The sequence below is a fragment of the Hippopotamus amphibius genome, chromosome 8 (genome assembly GCF_030028045.1).
Source record: "Hippopotamus amphibius kiboko isolate mHipAmp2 chromosome 8, mHipAmp2.hap2, whole genome shotgun sequence".
Lineage (NCBI taxonomy): Eukaryota > Metazoa > Chordata > Mammalia > Artiodactyla > Hippopotamidae > Hippopotamus > Hippopotamus amphibius.
This window is the reverse complement of record NC_080193.1, coordinates 11,435,843-11,454,016: the sequence shown is the minus strand read 5'-3', so window position 1 is coordinate 11,454,016 and position 18,174 is coordinate 11,435,843. Positions and strand designations below refer to the sequence as shown.

At 49.7% G+C, this 18,174-nt stretch overlaps 1 protein-coding gene across 9 annotated transcripts in view; it reads left to right on the top strand.

Annotated features, from left to right (window-relative positions):
* Positions 1 to 18,174, top strand: part of HECTD4 (HECT domain E3 ubiquitin protein ligase 4) — a 183,147-nt gene that overhangs the window by 151,907 nt on the left and 13,066 nt on the right. For 6 of the 9 annotated variants that reach the window (XM_057747155.1, XM_057747153.1, XM_057747154.1 and 3 more), the window contains exons 56-66: positions 1,448 to 1,629; positions 2,815 to 3,020; positions 3,291 to 3,421; positions 3,714 to 3,919; positions 5,525 to 5,704; positions 7,980 to 9,286; positions 10,268 to 10,475; positions 14,226 to 14,449; positions 14,538 to 14,689; positions 16,080 to 16,186; positions 16,864 to 16,987. In XM_057747155.1, the coding sequence (XP_057603138.1) occupies positions 1,448 to 1,629; positions 2,815 to 3,020; positions 3,291 to 3,421; positions 3,714 to 3,919; positions 5,525 to 5,704; positions 7,980 to 9,286; positions 10,268 to 10,475; positions 14,226 to 14,449; positions 14,538 to 14,689; positions 16,080 to 16,186; positions 16,864 to 16,987 (3,027 nt within the window). Of the gene's footprint in view, positions 1 to 1,447; positions 1,630 to 2,814; positions 3,021 to 3,290; positions 3,422 to 3,713; positions 3,920 to 5,524; positions 5,705 to 7,979; positions 9,287 to 10,267; positions 10,476 to 14,225; positions 14,450 to 14,537; positions 14,690 to 15,908; positions 16,052 to 16,079; positions 16,187 to 16,863; positions 16,988 to 18,174 lie in introns of those variants that run through there. The other 3 variants (XM_057747152.1, XM_057747159.1, XR_009055223.1) reach the window with 3 other exon arrangements.

Below are 18,174 nucleotides of genomic sequence, written 5' to 3'. Positions count from 1 at the left end.
GTGGGTTTGAGGGAGGACTTTGGAGAATGAAGAGGCGAGGGGCTCCTCAGCAGAGGCTTCAGAGGTGCTACGTCTGCAGGGTCTACCGAAAATAACCTCACTCCAGCTGTGTCCAGCACCTTGAGGCTTTGTGATCTGAGGAGAGAGCTGGGAGGAGTCTGCAGGGCTTTCAGCTTTCATAGACCTCCTCTGTTTTGCCGCCTGGTCCTCTTAGCTGTGCTAGTGCCGTCAACAGACAGACTTCCCAGGAGGGAGGAAGCAGGTGAAGTTGGTCTGTTTTAAATTCTGGTACAAGAACGTTACAAACTGGTGGAGCCAAGAAAGAAACCACCTAATAAGCAGCACCTTAGCTGGTTTCTTTTGTATCTTTACTTCATATCATGGGCCAGCATTGCCTTTAGTTCAGGTCAGTAGGTGATATCAAGTGACCCCTGTTGGCTCTGAGTGGGTTTAGACCTAGGCTTTGTAGACACAGAAGGGCTACTTCTAACGGGCCTTCATGGCTAAGTGCTTACAACCAGCAGAGTTTTTAATTATGGTGCTTAGCTAATAAAATACAGGGAGCCTCCCCTATGCGTAGCGTCAGCTAGATTAGATTCTTTACCAGGAGATGCGTTTCCAAATGAGATCTGCTTGGTCACTAATGGGCTGTTATTCAAGGTGAATGCCAGTCACTTCATAAATTCATCACATTAAAAAAAAATTCCCACAGTGAAATTTTTATAATAGCTTTACTGAGATACAATTCACATACCATGTAATTCACCCACTTAAAGTATACAAGCCAGTGGTTTTTAGTATATTCACAAAATTCTGTAACCATCATCAGCATCAGTTTTAGAACATTTTCATCCCCCCAAGAAGAAACCCCATACCCATTCGTGGCCAGTTGCCCTTTTTCTGTCACCTGGCCCAGCCCCATCAGTCTCATTTCTGTTTCTGGTCATAGTATGGGTTTCATCAGGGGGGTACTCTGATCTATATAAGTGGACCTACATAACATGTGGACCTTTGTGTCTGGCTTCTTTCACTGAGCACAGTGCTGTCCTGGTTCAGCCATGTCGTAACACATGTTAGTGCTTCATCCCTTTTTAGTGGTGGATAACATTCCATTGTATGGATTTACTCTTCCTCAGTTGATGGACATTTGGGCTATTTCCACTCTTTGGCTACTATGAATATACTACGATGAACACATGTATATGTGAGTCTTTATGTGGACATACATTTTCATTTCTTTTTCCACGGTGATTTTTGAGTTGGGAAAAATCAAACATAACTAAATGTGGCTTTTTGTTTAAAACACACGTGTCTAACTTAGAGCGTAGAACATGAGGCCAGAGAAGCCTGAGATGTGGTCCTTCCCCTTCAGCAGCCCCACGGCCCAGCCCAGTGTGGGGGCCGGAGCATCAGAGCTCAGCGCCTATCCCCTGCCCTTCCCTTACAGGGAGCTGCTGCGCTGCGAGGCCGCACTGGCCAGGCTGTACTGCCGCATGGCCCTGCTCAACATCTTCGCCCCCAAGCTGCCTCACCTGTTCACCCGCCTCTTCCACATCCCTGCCATCCGGGACATTACCCTGGAGCACCTGCAGCTGCTGTCCAATCAGCTCCTCGCTCCTCCCCTCCCAGGTAAACCTTGGCTTTGCCGCTGTCACTGCAGAAATCGGGCCCAGGATGGAATAGCCCTGAGGGGGAGCTGGGCCCCAGGCAGGAGCTGTGCTGAGTGTCCTCATTCTCCTCGTGAGCGGGAAGCGTCCCTGCATGGGACCTTTAGACTCAGTGTACGTAGACCGCACGAAAGAGTGCAGTTGTGTTGGCAGTACTTGCTCACTCTTTGAAAAATCTAAGTGTATTAGGTGACATGTTTAGTCATTAACCTATTAAGCGTTTATTGAGTTTCCCAAACTAATCGTGGATCAAGGAAAACGAAGTATTACTTATGAAATCTAGTCACTGTACTGTTGTCTCGGACATTATGCTCGATGTGTAAAGAAAGGAAAACATTCCTGCCATCAAATGCTGCCAAAGAGACCTAACTGATTCATCATGACTTCAAGCATCTCCTCAGTGTAGGGCCCTTGGGGTGTGGGCTGATGCTGTGTTTGTTCCCCTGGTAAATACTGATGCCTCTGCCCTCAGCCCAGTCAAAGACTGAAAGGCGCCTCCTGTCTTCCTCTGGCACGTCGGCCTCCAGCCTGCTTCGCTTGACCGCCTAGCTGTTAAGATGGGAGCAGGAGTGAGAGGGCAGGTGGCATCCTAAGCCTGGAGGGCATCTCACAGCCGTGGGGCCGCAGCCAGTGCCTGCGTAAACTGTTTCTCCGCGGACCCGCTGCAGCGTGTGGGGTCCGCTGGCCCACCCCAAGGGCTTAGAGGCTCCGAAACAGACCTGGAAAACTTTAAGATGCTTGTGGAAGAAGCATTTGCCACATGCTTTATAAACTCCACTCCGAGCGACCCTGGTTGTTCCTTGATGTGGCTCAGGGTGGGCCAGGGCCGTGCTAGGTCAGGCTCTGGGAACCCCTGAATCCAAGCAGCTCCACTTCTACCTGTTTCATAGACCTGGGCCTCCGCTCAAGTTTTTATGTTAGGAAACAGTTTTGTAGCTTAAAGGAAAGCAAAAATGTAAAGACCGCCAAACTCCTGAATCCCCCCCGCCCCCGCAGGATCTGATTGGTAACGTCTATTATCCAAGACATATGTCCAAGCTAACCATCCCGGTTTCCTGGACAGAACGCTCCGTGTTTGTTACTTAGGCTCTCCCAGCCCCTGGCTGCCGTGGTTCTTGTCAATGTGTGTGTTCTTTCCTGTCGCCAGATGGCACCATCAGCTCCAGCTCCATCCTCCTGGCACAGTCCCTGCAGCACTGCGTCCATTCCCAGAACTGCTCAGCCACAGACCTCTTCTACCAGGGCAGCTCCCAGACAGTCAGAGAGTGGCTCAACGTGGCCATCACCCGGACCCTGCACCAGGGTGAGGAGAGCCTTTTGGAGCTGACGAAACAGATCTGCTCTTTCCTGCAGGTAAAAGTCCAAAGCTCATGTCCCTGAATTGGGGTTACAAGTTTTGGTTGGAAATCTTATTGGCTGGCTAAAAATGATACTTTTCCCCAAGACCCCCGCTCCACTCGTCTCCCCTGCCTTGTCCCATCATGGTGTCCTTCCTCCCAGAGGACTTTTTTGTCCTCCTGACCCTGTTACCACGTATGTGTTGGCTCTCCTTTGCCTGGGGACTGGGAAGAGGAAATGCTCTCATGTTTAACCCGTGGCTTTCCCTGTTAAATGTCTCTGCAGACAGCACCAGAGCAATTCCCCTCTGAAGAGTTTCCGATTTCTGAGTCCAAAGTCAACATGGACGTCAATTTCCCCGGGGCGGCTTTCGTCGTCGTATCTTGCAAAGAAAGTCAGTCTGGATTCCGCAAAGAGTAAGTTGCCTGCACTCCAGAGGATGGTGTTGGGGAGAGAAAAGTAAGGCAAATTCTGATGCAGTTTACAGAGGAAAAAAACGTACTGCTTTTATTCTTTCATGCATACTGTATTTGAAAATGATTGACACGTGTTCCCTAATTTCCATGTTTTAGAAATTAGTCTTTATAAAGAATGACCCTCTAAAACATGGTGGAGAGGACTTAAGTATGCCCAGTTCTCACCCCCTCCCCCCAGCAAAGTGCCTGTTGACGTGGCTGGATTGTGCTCACACTCATCCCTCCTCCTCAGTTCCTCTCTGTACAAGGCGCCATGGGCGCGGGTGCTGGTGTACGGGCTGGGCCACAAAGTGAAGCGAAATGGGCAGCTAAACCTCATTGAGGCCGTCTGTTACCCGAGGGATGCATCTCCGGCCAACACTGGGCTCACGCCGCCTCCCACCACCAACCAGTACCCTTCTGTGATCCTCTCCACAGACAAAGTCCACATCAAACTGGGTAAGTCTCTGAATTAGCCCATGGTAATAAGAACAGCTTTGAAGTCACTCTCTGCTTTCCTTCTTTGTGAAAATGGAAAGGATTTTCTAACCTTGCTGTGTTCCAGTTTCCTATGGGTAAAGAATAGGACTGCTTGGGCCAGTGTATTTCAGAGGCAGTAGATTAAAATTCTCCCCTTTCTGCCTGAGGAAGGCCTGGCAGATGCTGCCCGGACGACAGTGGGGATTTCCTCTCCTTTCACAAGTGTGTGCTGGGGTACATACTGTTTAGAATGCCCTGAACAGAGCAGTCCCATCATTTAGCTGTAATAATCCCAGCTGCCCTTCCTCAAGTTTTCATTAAAACTGAATTCTCGTGGGTGTAATGTGGCTCCCAGGGGCATGGGCTCCGGCGATCATCCGCTCCCCGTGTAAATGGTAAACAAAGCCTGCTGGCCTGGGAGGCCCGAGTGGTCTCGTCTCCCTGGCATCCTTTGTTAAGCCTCCACAGATCTGAATTTAGCTGAGAGCTCCATCTCTGTAAATCCTGAAGCTCTCACTGACTGTCTGTTTTATGTACCGGGGCCAGCTGTCTCTGTTTGAGTCAACACAAACCTAGTCTCAGACTTCCACTGCACGCCCTTGGCATGCTGGACAGGAAAAGACGGACACATGTTTGCTGGAGACAATTATAAAGATGTGTTTGAACTTTCAGCCAAAATTGGGCCTTGGCTTCTGCACAGCTCCAGTCCTGGAGACACTGCATCTTTAGGGAATACAATGAAAGGACATTTCTTAAGTGATTTAGTCAAGGATAAACAACCTTATGATCTCTTTATTAGGGTCTACTTTTTTCATTGTATTTTGCCTACACTGTTTTGAAAACTGTATACTAAACACAGAGGATCTCTGTCTTACCTATCATTCCCCAAATAAAAATGCACCCCAAAGTACAGGCCAGTCAACAAGATTCCTCTTGACCTGGCTAGAGACCTCTGGTACCCCAGCTTATGTCTGACCAGTGCTTGCGGAGGCAGCTGGGGTGCAGTGCAGGATGTGTGGGGATCAGGCCTCAGGGCCTTTCTTCTCTCATCGTAAGCAGCTTCGATCAGATTCAGCCCGTGGCAATGAAAGAAGGCAATAAAGAGAATTCTGGTAGTGCTGTAAGTCTGGGGGCCCCCTTGCTGGTCCACTCTGTAAATCTAAGATAAGCTGATGCTCCCATGGGATTGCAGCTGCACCAAAGGGCTGGTTATTTCTTTACCAGACCGGTATCATGCCAGTGGAGCATCTTTAAAAGTCTGGCTTCCTAGCTCCATGCTGGGTCATCAGGCCGTGTGGTACCTGAATGACTGGGGAATGTTTACCCTTCCCTGTCCCCACTGCTGCCCTTTGTCCCATTCTCACACTAACATGTGGACTCCTTCGAGGACGTCCTCTGCTCCTCCTGCACCTGCAGCTGACTCTGTCTGGAGTGTGGGGAGTGACATTTCCTCTCGCCCCCGGCACACAAGTGGACAGGCTTTCTGGCCCTGTTTCTCTGCACGTGCCTAGCAGGTCTTTTTCGCAAGCTTGTTTTGATCAGGTGCTGCCAATCACGAGCTTTCCTCCTGGGCGCTTCTTCTAGGGGTGTCTCCCCCTCCCGGAGCCGTGCTGGTGTTACACTCTCTGCCCCTCGAGTTCCCGCTGGCGATGGCCTTTGCAGAGCAGCTGCTGTCCTGGAAGTTGGAGGACGGTGAAGGGAGATCTGAAGACGAGCCTGACACCATCCCGACGTCCGTCCTCCTACAAGTGGTGGAGCTGCTCGGTGAGGCCTCCCTTCCGTCAGGATGGGGCTGCGGTAGCTGGCTTGGCGCCCAGGGAAGGAGCTGGCCAGTACACCCGGAGGCGGCCACGGTGGCCCCGGTGGCAGCAGCTTTTATCAGCTTGCGGTCAGTTGAGTGGAAGGTGTAGCCTAGACTTCTAAATCCATGATTTGTGCGGTATTTTCATTATTTTGAGAGGTGGCATCTAACCAGGAAAATAAGGTTAATTTTATCATACTTTACTTTAAAACACCAATATATGCCATTATTGTCACCTTGATTCTGTAACATTGTTCACTTCCACGCCACCTTTCACCTTCAAGCGTATGACATCACAGCTCCTAAAAGGTTAAAAAAGATTGCATTTTGGCAAAACTTATGAAATAGTCAACTTAAAGAGTTGTGAACTTAGTATATAAATTTACATCAAAATTTTTCTAAATATTGAACTTTAATGATGTGTCTGCTTAAGTGGTTAGAGATAAAACTTACTGATGTCTGCAAATAATTTTGAAATAATTAAAAACTAAGATGAGTCTGTGGTTGAATAGAAGGATAGACGGACGTGTAGTAAAGCAAACAGCGAAGTGTTAATGGTAGAATCTAGATGGTGAGCATCCAGTATAAACAACTGTATATGGCGTTCAACTTCTTTATATTTTTGTATTTTTTCATAATAAAATGTTGGGGGGAAAAACATGTTGGAAACTCAGTTGCCTGCAGGGGTCAGGCGGATGACGTGAGTGAGAGAAATATAAGAGGAAAGTGGCCGCCAGACCTTCAGTGAAGTGGAGGGCACGTTGCCCTGTGGGGCAGCCACTGAGCCCTGCTACTCATTTGCTACATAAGAATGTGGCCCCATTCTGCCAGATACTATCACTTTTTATTTCAAAAAAGCCAGAAATCTAGATGTTGATATGAATTTCCCGGTTTTTAAATGTTGACAACTAATTCACATTCTTTAAAACACGCTGGGCAGGGACTTGGGAGAGGTGAGCAGGGAAACCACTGTCTGTGGGAATGAGATGTCTGTGGCCGGTCTTAGCTCTCGGGCCACCATTTGCAGTTTTGGTGGAGGCTTCTCTCCAAGGCCGTCCTCTTCCAAAAATGTCCAGTGGCAGAGGAAGGACCACAGAGAAGGAATGGGAGCACCTGGGGACCTGGCCTTAGACCACATTGGCCCTTGTTCCCTGTGAATGGCTCCGTGAGCACTGTGTCTCGTGATAGCCATGAGTTCATTACCAATTAGAATTATCAACAACAGCATCACCCCTGAGAGTAGTCAGCCTAGTCCCCTCCTTTGTAGGCTCTGGGCCTAATCTGATTCTTGGTGAGTCAGCGAGGCCTGGCCATTGGGACTCCCTGCCCGCAATGTGACTGTGGATAGAAGATACGCATCTGGCGTGAAGGGGATCTTGGCACAGACGTGTGGCCCGTGGTTGTTCTAGACAGCATTTCCTAGACTTCAGTCATCCTCACGCGACCTTTATGTGGTTTCTGCCGTGTCTGTGAATCGTGCCTATCAGCATTTGTTGATTTGTTTTTATGGCCATCAACTCCTTTCTCCTTTCTTTAAATTTAAATTGAATGTTAAAGGAAACTTCATGTTGCTACTTTAAACAGAAAATTAGTATCCCTTGCCGTAACTAGAAGATAACTATAAAAATAAAAAGATAAGCAGTTACTGTTAGGAAATTCTGGCTAAAGTACTGTTGCCTGTCAGAGGCTCTGGGTCTCTGGCCTATTCTGTATTAAGAATATTCTAGCCCCACAGTGAGGCTTTCTTGTTGACAAAATCAGGACTAAAAGAGGAGTTTAAAAGCAATCAATTTTTCCATGTGTATTTCTGAGCTATCTGGTAAAATTGTCTTGTATGCCCCCAGTAGTAAGCATCCCATGGTTCGGGAAACATTGTTCTACTGATTTGTCACTGACCTGCTTAGTAACTTTATAAGAAAGAAAGTAATGATTGTGGGGTCAGAGCTGTAGAAGCTGTGCAGGCATGTGGCACAGGGGTTAAGGCCACCGGCTCTGGGGCCAGCCTGCCCAGCTCTGCCCTGTGAGCCTGTGTGACTGTGTGGCAGCCATGTGAGCCTTTCGCCTCTTTGAGCCTCTGTTTCTTCATCTGTGAAATGGGGATGAAGGATGTAATGTTTGTTTCACATGGTCGCTGAGGGCTGACTCCATTAAAGTGCCTAGGACAGATGTGCCTGGCACATAGTAAGCTCTGTATAAGTGGTTTATTATTATTATTATTATTGCTTTCATTTGCCTCAGGAAACTTCCTCTGGACCACGGACATGGCGGCCTGCGTGAAGGAGCTGGTTTTCCACCTCCTGGCAGAGCTCCTGCGCACGGTGCACGGCCTGGAGCAGAGGAAGCACCCGGCCGGCCTGTCCTCGTCCATCGCCCTCCAGCTGAACCCCTGTCTGGCCATGCTGATGGCCCTGCAGTCGGAGCTCCACAAGCTGTACGACGAGGAGACGCAGAGCTGGGTCTCGGGCAGCGCATGCGGGGGCTCGGGGGCCGCGGCAGCCGCCGACCAGGGCAGGTTCTCTACGTATTTCCACGCGCTCATGGAAGGGTGCCTGGCGGTTGCCGAGGTGACCCTGCCTACCAACATGAGCGTCACCGCCAGCGGGGTGACCTCGGCGACCGCCCCAAACCTCAGCGACTCGTCATCCTCCTCGTCATCCTCCCCAGGACAGACGCCGCAGAGCCCCAGCCTCCTGTCCAAGAGGAAGAAGGTCAAGATGAAGCGGGAAAAGGCCTCCTCCTCTGGGAGGCGCCAGTCCGCGCGGTCGGCGGACTCAGACCCCGCCACGCTGAGCATCGGGGGGAGCAAGCCCGAGGACATGCTGTGGTTCCACCGCGCCCTCACCTTGCTCATCATCCTCCGGCACCTCACCAGGAAGGACCCGCAGGGGCTGGGCGTGACGAGCGACGCCATCGCCGACGCCTGCCAGGCCCTGGTGGGCCCCACTGCCCACAGCCGCCTGCTGGTCATCTCCGGGATCCCCACCCACCTGGACGAGGGCATCGTCAGAGGTGCCATCCGCAAGGCCTGCAACGCCCACGGCGGCGTCTTCAAAGACGAGATCTACATCCCCCTGCAGGACGAAGACCCCAAGAAGCCAAAAGACAAGGCCGAGGGTGGAGATGGGAAAGCCGAGCCGGAGAAGGGCCTCGGCTTCCCCAGCACAGACAGCTTGGAGGTCAGCACGTCCAGCAGCCTGACCCCCGCCATGAGCATCACCGCATCCGCGTCCACCAGCCAGGCCTCCATCTGCAGCTCACAGGGCATCTCGCAGACGGTCAACGACCTCTCTGCAGATCCGCTGCCCTCGGGCCTGGAGCTGCCCATCCCTGCGGGCTTGTTGGAGCCCCACGTAGTGTCCAGCCAGGAGAGCCTGGACATTTCCCTGTGCAGCACCGGCAGCCTGGGCAGCCTGGGGAGCCTGGGGGAGCCACTGGACAACGCAGAAACGGCCTCGGTGTCAGACATGGGCTCCATGTACACAGTCACATCCCTGGACAACCAGCCCCTCGCAGCACGCCCCATCAGAGGCTTCGCGGTCGTGGAGGTGAGCACCTCACGCCTTGGCAACCGCTTAAAGCATGAGTAGTCAGAGTCCCCCAGGCCTCTTTAAGCCTTCCAGTGGTATTTCCAAGGCACTAACTAATAGGTGACGTTGGAACACTTGGGGGGCTCCCTGAGGCAGCTCTTGGCAACAGCAATGATTTATCGTGTTGATTACCTGTATTCGAGGTCTTGTCTCTGAGCACGATATGGTGTAAATACAGCTCATTGTTGAGTGTGGGAGGAGCTCCAGGGGCTGACCTTTCCTAATGGGTGGGCTTTATCGAGTGTTTTCCGACTCAGGCCCCGGTGGCCTCATTTTGAGTGGCTTTGGGTTGTTTTAACCATTGCCAGCGGCACGAGGGGTCCCCACTGAGCAGTGTGAGAACGGACTCGCCGTTCTGTTCTGAGTGATTCTGAGTTTCAGATGCTGCGCGTGTTGCCAGCTTACATTTCCACTTGAAGACCCCATCTGTTTCCTGGGCCTCCTTTAGAAATCCTGCACCCTGTGTAACAGGAGTCGGGTGCGATGTAAAAACCATCCTCCCCCTTATTGGATGTGGAGAGGAAGGCGCTAGGAAGAGAACTCGCACTGCACTGCTCCCCACTGCATGGGCTCTGACAGGAGAGCTCAAGGGTCCACTGGTCGGCTACCTCCCAGAATCACTTCGTCTAATCTGTCCACCTTCTCCCTGGGGATTTTCTCAGAGCCAAGCATGGACTTTAACCCCTTGGGCATCCACGTAAAGTCACAGATCTGGCCAGGGTTTAGGAACAGAGATGTCTTGTTAAGTTGTTCTCCTGCAAGTTACCGCTGTTGGCACATGGGAGAGACTTTGCCAGGAAACCAGCTCGCCCAAGTCAGGCCGAGCTCACAACGCTGAAGACAAGTAGAGGGTTTCAGGGACAGACGGAAGGGAAAGAAATGTCGTACAGCCGCATGGTCTCTCCACTCAAATCCTTACCCTTTTCCTTGTTCACACAGATAAGATCCCGAGCCAAAATCGAGAAAATTCGAGCGAGTTTATTTAACAATAATGACTTGATTGGTTTGTCGAGTTTGGATGGTGAAGACGAATTGATGGAAATGTCAACAGAAGAGATCCTCACTGTGTCTGTAGTAAATCAGAGTTTGTTTGATACACAGGGGAGTCCAGGATTAGAAGATTATTTCAATGATAAGTCAATTAAAGGTGGGTTATAGAATTTTTTCTAATTAATAGACTTCTTTTGAGAATTTTTAAATTTATAGAAAAAAAAAAAACTTGAGCAAAAATCGTACCCCTCTTGGGAATTCCCTGGCAGCCCAGAGCTTAGGACGCAGTGTTTTCACTGCCACGGGCCTGGGTTCGATCCGTGGTCGGGGAAGTAAAATCCCACAAGCCGCACAGCATAGCCAAACAAAAAAAAACTCATACCCTTCTCCATGCCCAGTTTTCCCTATTTTTAACATCTTGCCTTAAAGAAGAGCTCTGGGGGTCAAAGATTTAAGAAGCGATTCAGGGAATGTTGGGGAGGTGGGGCAAGAGGCTGGTTGCTTGGTTAGCAGAAGGTGCCTTGTGTGCACGATGAGAGCACTCCTGGTCTCTCAGCTGTCAGGGCTCTGAAGCCAGCGGGCAGTTCCCGCCGCAGGCCTGCTGCGTTCAGCCAGCCAGGGGACCGCCAGGAAATGCTATGCGACAGCCGTGAGTGTGGGCTTGCACTCAAGTCACTTTTTTTCTTTTTGTCTAGTCAGGCTTACCCCTGTTCAAGTTCAAGTATACTTATTTTGTTCTGTCCTCTAGAACTAGAATGTACCACATATGTTGCTGGTAGTCATTTAGTCAATATGCTTGAGGACAGCTAACGCCTCACCCTTTAAAATGAATTCTTGGGAAAGAAACGGTTTCAGTTCCTTTTTCACAAAGTCTCACTTTGTCATTCTGGTGGCTCTTATGTGGGGGGACCCTGTCTGACTTCCCCGATTCTTTTGTTCACCCAGGCCCCAGGTTCTATGGAGGCCCCACAGAGCTGGATCTAGCAGACCCTCAGGCCAAGAGCTCACCCCCAGCTTCGCTTCAGAAGCAGCAGCAATTTTTCTCCTTTCTTTTTATAACTATAGTTCTTTGTGTTGTCGTCTTTATTTTGTATCAGTCTCTCTCTCACATTTTTTGGTTTATGTTCTTTTTTCTAACTCTTTAATATTGTTTGAAATTTCATAATAGAGTTGTTGAGTTTATTTTCTTTCCTGTTGTTTGAGGACAGAAATGTAATCTTGAGTGTGGGTTTTGTTGTGGTTTCAAACTGTTATCCCCCAATCATGAAATTCTGAAATACTCCCTCAGGGCTGGGACCAGAGTGAGGTGAGTGAGGCCGCAAAATTTAATGGGGCTCCAAAACAACTCAGTAATTTAGATAAATAATATTTTAATACAATACTTATAAAAGTCAAAATTAATGCAGAGTATCCATGGTGAACAAACTATTAAAATTTTCAGTAAAGATATTTAATATAGGATCGGTACTAATGATTTTTCCGTTTGCATCAGGCTTTCGTGTGGCTCAGCACAGTTCTTTTAATAGTTTGCTCACCATGGCTTTTTGTATTAATTTTGATTTTTTTTTAAAGTGCTGCATTAGATTATATATCTTTTTTTTTGACTTGTATTTTATTTTTTTATTTTTTCATTTAATTATTTAATTATTTTATTATTTATTTATTTATTTGGGGGGGGGTAGATTATATATCTTGATCTCTGAGTTTTTCCAGAATCTTTTGCCTGGAGGGCCGCCTGTCTCTCTCCGTGCCCTGGTTTCCGCCCTGTTCCCTCATTAGCGAGCACTTTACCCCCTCGGCTCTCAGCTGCCCACTAGGGGTGGCTAGTGTAAGATCTGTGGGAGCCCTGGTATCTTCTTCTGCCATAATTAATGCTTTACCAGTCTTTTTATGCCTTAATCCGAATTTAGTTCTAGCTTCTGATGGTATTATAGTTGAAACTTCCACGTAAGACACTCAGTCTTTTGATAACGTATTTGCCACGTTACAGCCATACGCCTTCTGCTTGAGATTCTTTAAGTTGTGGTTCTACTGAATCGGCTCTTAGGTCTCGACCATGCCTTCCACACACACACACACACGTCTTCTTACCCTCAGCCAAGATGCGCAGGGGGCCTTTGTGCTCTGGTTGCTGAAGCGTGGCCTAAGCTGGGTGTGGCTCTGGAGGGTCAGACTCTCAGAGAGAGGGCATGAGGAGGACAGGCAGGGCCGGAGGAGAGGGTGTGATGAACAAGTCAGTCCTGCCCCCAGGTGGGGGCCCTTGGCCATGAAGAATGTGCAGGTGGGTCCTGACTGGCCCCTTAGGAAAGGTGAGAGTATCTTCTGGAGTGCTTGTTTGGGCACCAAAAAAATAGGTCTTTTTTTTCTCATGCTCATGGACAGTTTTCTTGTATCTGAGAGAACTTCCTTTTCCAACTGCTGATTGTGCCAGCTTTGAAATGTGTCCTTTAATAATAACTATTGAACAGCTTGTACTTTGCACTGAAAGCACTTGCAGCCTCTACATCCTCCTGCTCCTTGAGGACTGTCCATCACAGACATGCTGTTGACATTAAGGGAGGTTCAGCCTCCCTAATAAAGAGACCCCAGAGTACAGCGACTCAGACCCAGTGGAAGTTTACTTGTTGCACATGTAAGAGTCCAGGGTGAGCCCCGACGTCTGCCATCTGGGAGCTTGTCATCTCCACAGAGCCAGTGTCCGGGACGGGTGCAGAGGAGAGCGTGATCTCGGAGGGGCAGCAGTGAGCAGCGGTGTGAAGCAAGATCTTAGTTCCCTGTCCGGGAATGGACCCTGGGTGGCCTGGATGAACACCAGGCGTCCTAGCCACTAGACCATGAGGGCTAGAGGCTAGAAGCAAATTTTCCCTGGCTCTTGCCCTCATTGAAAAATGCATTTCTCAAGGAGGTAAAAACAGGTACAAAGTTTATTATTAGAGACACAGAGCAACAGATGGGAGAGTACACAGAGAATCAATTTAAGACAGAAGCAAGGCAGAAATACACACCCAGAGAGAAAGGGTGTGGGTGTCCCCCCCAGTGAGGAGGAGTGCAGTGAAGAGGCAGTTAGGTCATTTATATAGGGCAGTTCTTCCGGGCCTTTGTTTACCTTTGGCCAATTATCTGGTTCCTTTTTCCACACCCGACCTACCCTAGGACCCTCCCCAACAAGCATGCGCAGCTTTTTTCCAAGATGGATTCCAGCCCAGAGGCCTCTGCGGGGCGGGGGTGGGTGGTTGGCGTCACATATTATGGGGTGGTACCCCCTCCTTGTTGACCCCCAAGGAGCCTTTCTGCACATGTGCAGTCAGGGAGGGCTCCCTTGCCACAAGGTTGGGAAATATGTTATGTGACCTCTTGATCTTTTACTCAAACAGGGTTTAGCCCCTCTCTGTCCCTGCCACAACTGTTATCTTAAAGTGTCCACAGGAGACAAAGCCTGGCTATTTACCCTGTTTGTTATTTCTACTTCGAAGTGCAAACAGGAGACTGGTTGTAAATATCTAACCGGAGCCCACCAATCTCCTGTCTCAGGAAATGCAAATAGGAGGCTAGTTGCAAGTGTCCAGCCTGAGCCCATCTTTTTCTTGCCCCAAGTAATGTAAACAGGAAGCCAGTTGTAAATGCCTAGCCTGGAGCCCATCTATCTCCTGCCTCTAGCAGACGGGCCCAGGAGGGGCCCATGTCACGGGGCCACACCTCACGGCAGAGAAGGCTGGGCATGTAACTGAGGTGTGCGTGCAGAAAGAGGACACCAGGTCTCAGTGGACATCTCATCATTGCCACTAACCACCCACTACCCACTTTCAAAAATAAGTTGTTGATGAAAAATAAATCAGATGCTACAGGGCTTATCCTGACGTAGTGTGTTCACGGCAGAAGTGTTTGCCCTCCCTCCATTCTGTAACAGGTGAGAAGCTGGTGCCCGGGGCCAGAGAGGTGCTGACGGAGATATTTAAGAGCTGTGCCCACTCAGAGCAGGTGCTGAGCCTGACACCAGCAAAGCCCATCAAAGTGTCTGACATTTATCTCAGCAAAGAGCAGATCAACTCCCAGACACCAGGCAACCTCCTCCACCTCTTCTTCACCAATGTCCGGCCCCCCAAAAAGGTGCTGGAGGACCAGCTCACCCAGGTAGCTACCCTGTCCCTGCCACGCCTGTGCTGGGCCTCAGGTGCCCCTAGGGCTGCGCCTGAGGCCCCGCCCCCCCGGTGCTCCGCAGATCCTGAGGAAGTACGGCGTGCCTAAGCCCAAGTTCGACAAGAGCAAGTACAGCAAGGCCGGGAAGGAGCAGCACCCCGGGAAGGTGGTGAGCACCAAGCGGCCCATCACCAAGCCGCCCGCCAAGGACAAGGCTGTGCTCAACAGCGTCAGGTGGGTGACCGAGGAGCTCAGAAGGTGGGCCGGGTGGGGAGTCGGGGTGTGGGGGACATGGGGCCACCTCCTAGCAGACTTCCTGGGAGGCTCTCGGCACCTCAGGGGGGCCAGGCATCCTGGCTCCTCTCTGCTCTGTTGCCGGGGTCCTCTCCACCCTCGGCTTCGTCAACTGGAAGAGAACGTTTCATTTTACCTGCAAGGAGAGTAAGATCTGGACCATGCAGGCTGGAAGGCAGACCAGTTTGAATTAGTAAAACATCTAAAATGGACAGAATTGTTTAAAAAGTCTAACTTCTTTTACCCACACATAGAATGCGTGGCTATTGCAGAAAGACTGTAAAGTGCACCCATGTATGTTGCAACACACTGAAGTACCCCGCACATAGCAACTGCTTTTAACATTTAAGTGCAGAATGTTTATTTGTGCATATGTATTATTTTGACACATTTTAATTGGCTAAAATAGTACAATATTCAAAAGCATATGCAGCAAAAAGCCACCCCCCTTCGTCTCCATCCTCAAGCCTCCTGGGTCCCTTCCCTGAGGCTGCAGTGTCGCTCGCGTAGCCCTGCAGAACTCTTCTGGGTGTATGCAAGCAAGCGAGCACACACGCAGGTGTGGGCAACTGTGCGCAATGCCTGTACCTCGCTGTTTCTGTTGACTTCTGGTCTTGGGGATGATTCCATACCAGCACAAAAAGAGCTTCCCCGTTCCTTTTTCAAAGCAGCTACATAATATTCCATGTGTGAATATGCACACGTATTTAATAGCATTTTCTTTAGATACAAGTTTATGACCCTAAAGTCGAAATTCAGATAGTAAAACATTACCTAATAGGAGTCTTTAGAGGAATTGTTTGAATCATCAGAGGAAAAAAGTGTCTTTTGATTAATTGATTATACATAAATGGTGCTTTTAAACCAGTACTGTCCCATAGAGCTTTCTGTGACGATGGAAATGTGCTGTTTCTCTGTATGTGCTATTCAACGCAGTAGCCACTAACCACACGTGGCTACTGAGCACTTGAAATGTGGCAAGTGCCACCAAGGAACTGGACTTGTAATTTTAATTAATCGAAACTTAAGTAGCTGCATCTGGCCAGTGCCTGCTTCTTGGACAGTGCAGCTCTGAAGTATGTAGAAAGAATGTTTGAAAAGTGTGTCTCTGAGATTTTCCACATTTTAAAGCATCAACTTGTCCTCCTCATTTGCTCAGGAAACTTTTCTTGGTCAGAACAAAGCTGATCTTGACCCCAGCCCCGTCTGAACCATCAATGAGTTGGTTCATTGGGGGAGGCTGAACCAATGCCTGGTGAGGTTCTGCATTCCCCCCACCAGGAGGAGGTGTGGGCGTGAGGAATTCTGATCCCGGTGCTTTGGTCTACAGCAGGACTGCTTTGAGTGAGAAGAAGCCCACTGTGAAGCCGAAGTCACCAGAAAAGAGCAAGCCAGATGAAAAGGACCCAGAAAAGTCACCCACCAAAAAACAAGAAGGTGAACAAGTAACTTGGGCCTGATGCGGGCTTGGGGCTGCTTCCATCCTCGAGACACTGGCCCAGCCTGGGATGCAGCCTCTTTGCTTTTCCCTGACCACTGGCTCCCTGGGGTTTTAGTTTAGGCAGGGCAGCCCTGCTCAAGACAGGGGAGGCATCCCTGGCCAGTGGTGATTATTGCTCCAGGACTCCACCTCTGCTGACCGGAGCAGGCGGAGGTCAGAGTAGCAGCTCCAGGAATACCGTACTCCCAAGGGAAGAACAGATGATTGTGACTGAAAGTAAAGATTAGAAATCTGCTCAGAAATTTTCTTGCAGAAGGGCACTTACCTGAGGCAATAGAACCTTATCTTCCTAAAGGCCCAAGCAGAATTGGAGAAAGCTATTATTGTCAAAAAAATTGCTTAGTCAGTCAGGAATATTTCTGAGATACAGAAAGATGGGACTGTAGGGGAAGCACTGCACCACTTGGCCACCAGCCCGAGAAAGTGAGGCTGCAGCTGAGACCTGTCAGGTCAGGGGTTACGCGTGTCCTTGAGCAGCAGGTGGAGGTGGTCTGTTGACAGACCCTGGAGTGACGGCGGGGGACGAGGGGTTAGGTGACTTGGGCCCTGAAAGAGAGGGTGCAGTGAGAGCATTCTCACCAGAGTCCTAACACTGCAAACGCTTTTCCATCAGTCCCTGAGGAAAAGTACCTGACCTTGGAAGGATTTCACAAGTTTGTTATTGACCGAGCCAAGCAAGACATCCGCAGTGTCTGGAGGGCGATTTTATCCTGTGGTTACGATCTTCACTTTGAGAGGTAAGAGGCTGCCAGCCCAGCTGAGACCTTGTTCAAAAATTGTTCTCAGCCACTAGACACTTCCCCAAGAAATCACTTCTTGGGAAGCCATCCCACCTGGCCTGTTTTTAATGCCTACTGAGTTATCTTCTAATTTTTTCCTAATTGTTAATGTGGGTTTTCCATCCCTTTCGAAACAGTGTTCTAAAGAACAGAAATTCACTGTGTCACAGTTCTGGAGGCCGGAAGTCCACGATCAAGGTGTCAGCAGGGTTAGCTTCTCCAGAGGGCTCCCCTTGGCTTGCAGACGGCTCCCTTCGTGCTGCGTGCTCACGTGGCCTCGCCCCAGTGTACCTGCAACCCTGGTGTCTCTCCCTCTTCTTATGAGGACAGCAGTCCTGTCGGATTAGGGCCCCACCCTTGACCTCATTTGACCTAATTACCTCTTTAAAGGCTCCGTCTCCAAATACAGTCGCATTGGCAGTTAGAGCTTCAGCATAGCAATTGGCGGGAAGGGGACATTTCGGTCCCTAACAGGGATGATTTCTTATTCCAAAGAATCTTTTTTTTCTTTGGACTCCCGCTTTCTCTCCCAGTCTCCATTGCCCTGTCTCCCTCCCAGGCAGGAGCACAGCAAGGTCGTGAGTCACCATGTCTCCAGGGAAGACTAAATATGGTTTCCTCTTTCTAGCTGTAAGTGAATCCGAAGCAGGCGAGATGTTTGCAAACCAAAAGAAATCTTCCTGCCCCTTCCCTCTGGCTCTGCCACACACAGACCTACACACCCTTTCCCACAGCAAGACGTGCTGGGCCTCCGAGAGGGAGTGCCTGCCTCAAGCATAAGTTTTTAAAATCCCGTTTTCGAGAGTTGAGAAATCGTTTACTCCTTGGCACTGACATTTTGTACCTTCATTGAAGGCAGAGTCGATTTCTGGATGAGCCTTGGATCACGGTGGCGGGGCCAAGTTCTCTGACTGGTTTTAGAAACCAGTGAGAGACACGACTTTGGGGGTTTTCGTCAAAAGCAGAATCCCCTATTTTGGACTAGAAACTGCATTCCAAGTGAGAAGGGAACAAACTGGACTGCAAACTAATTCCAAGGTGACAACTGGAAGGGCTGACTCACCGGTGTTATGGGGCCACAGTGATGACACGTCCAGCCTGGAAGAGGAGACCCCCTTCTGGAGGAGCTCGGTCTCTCGAGCACT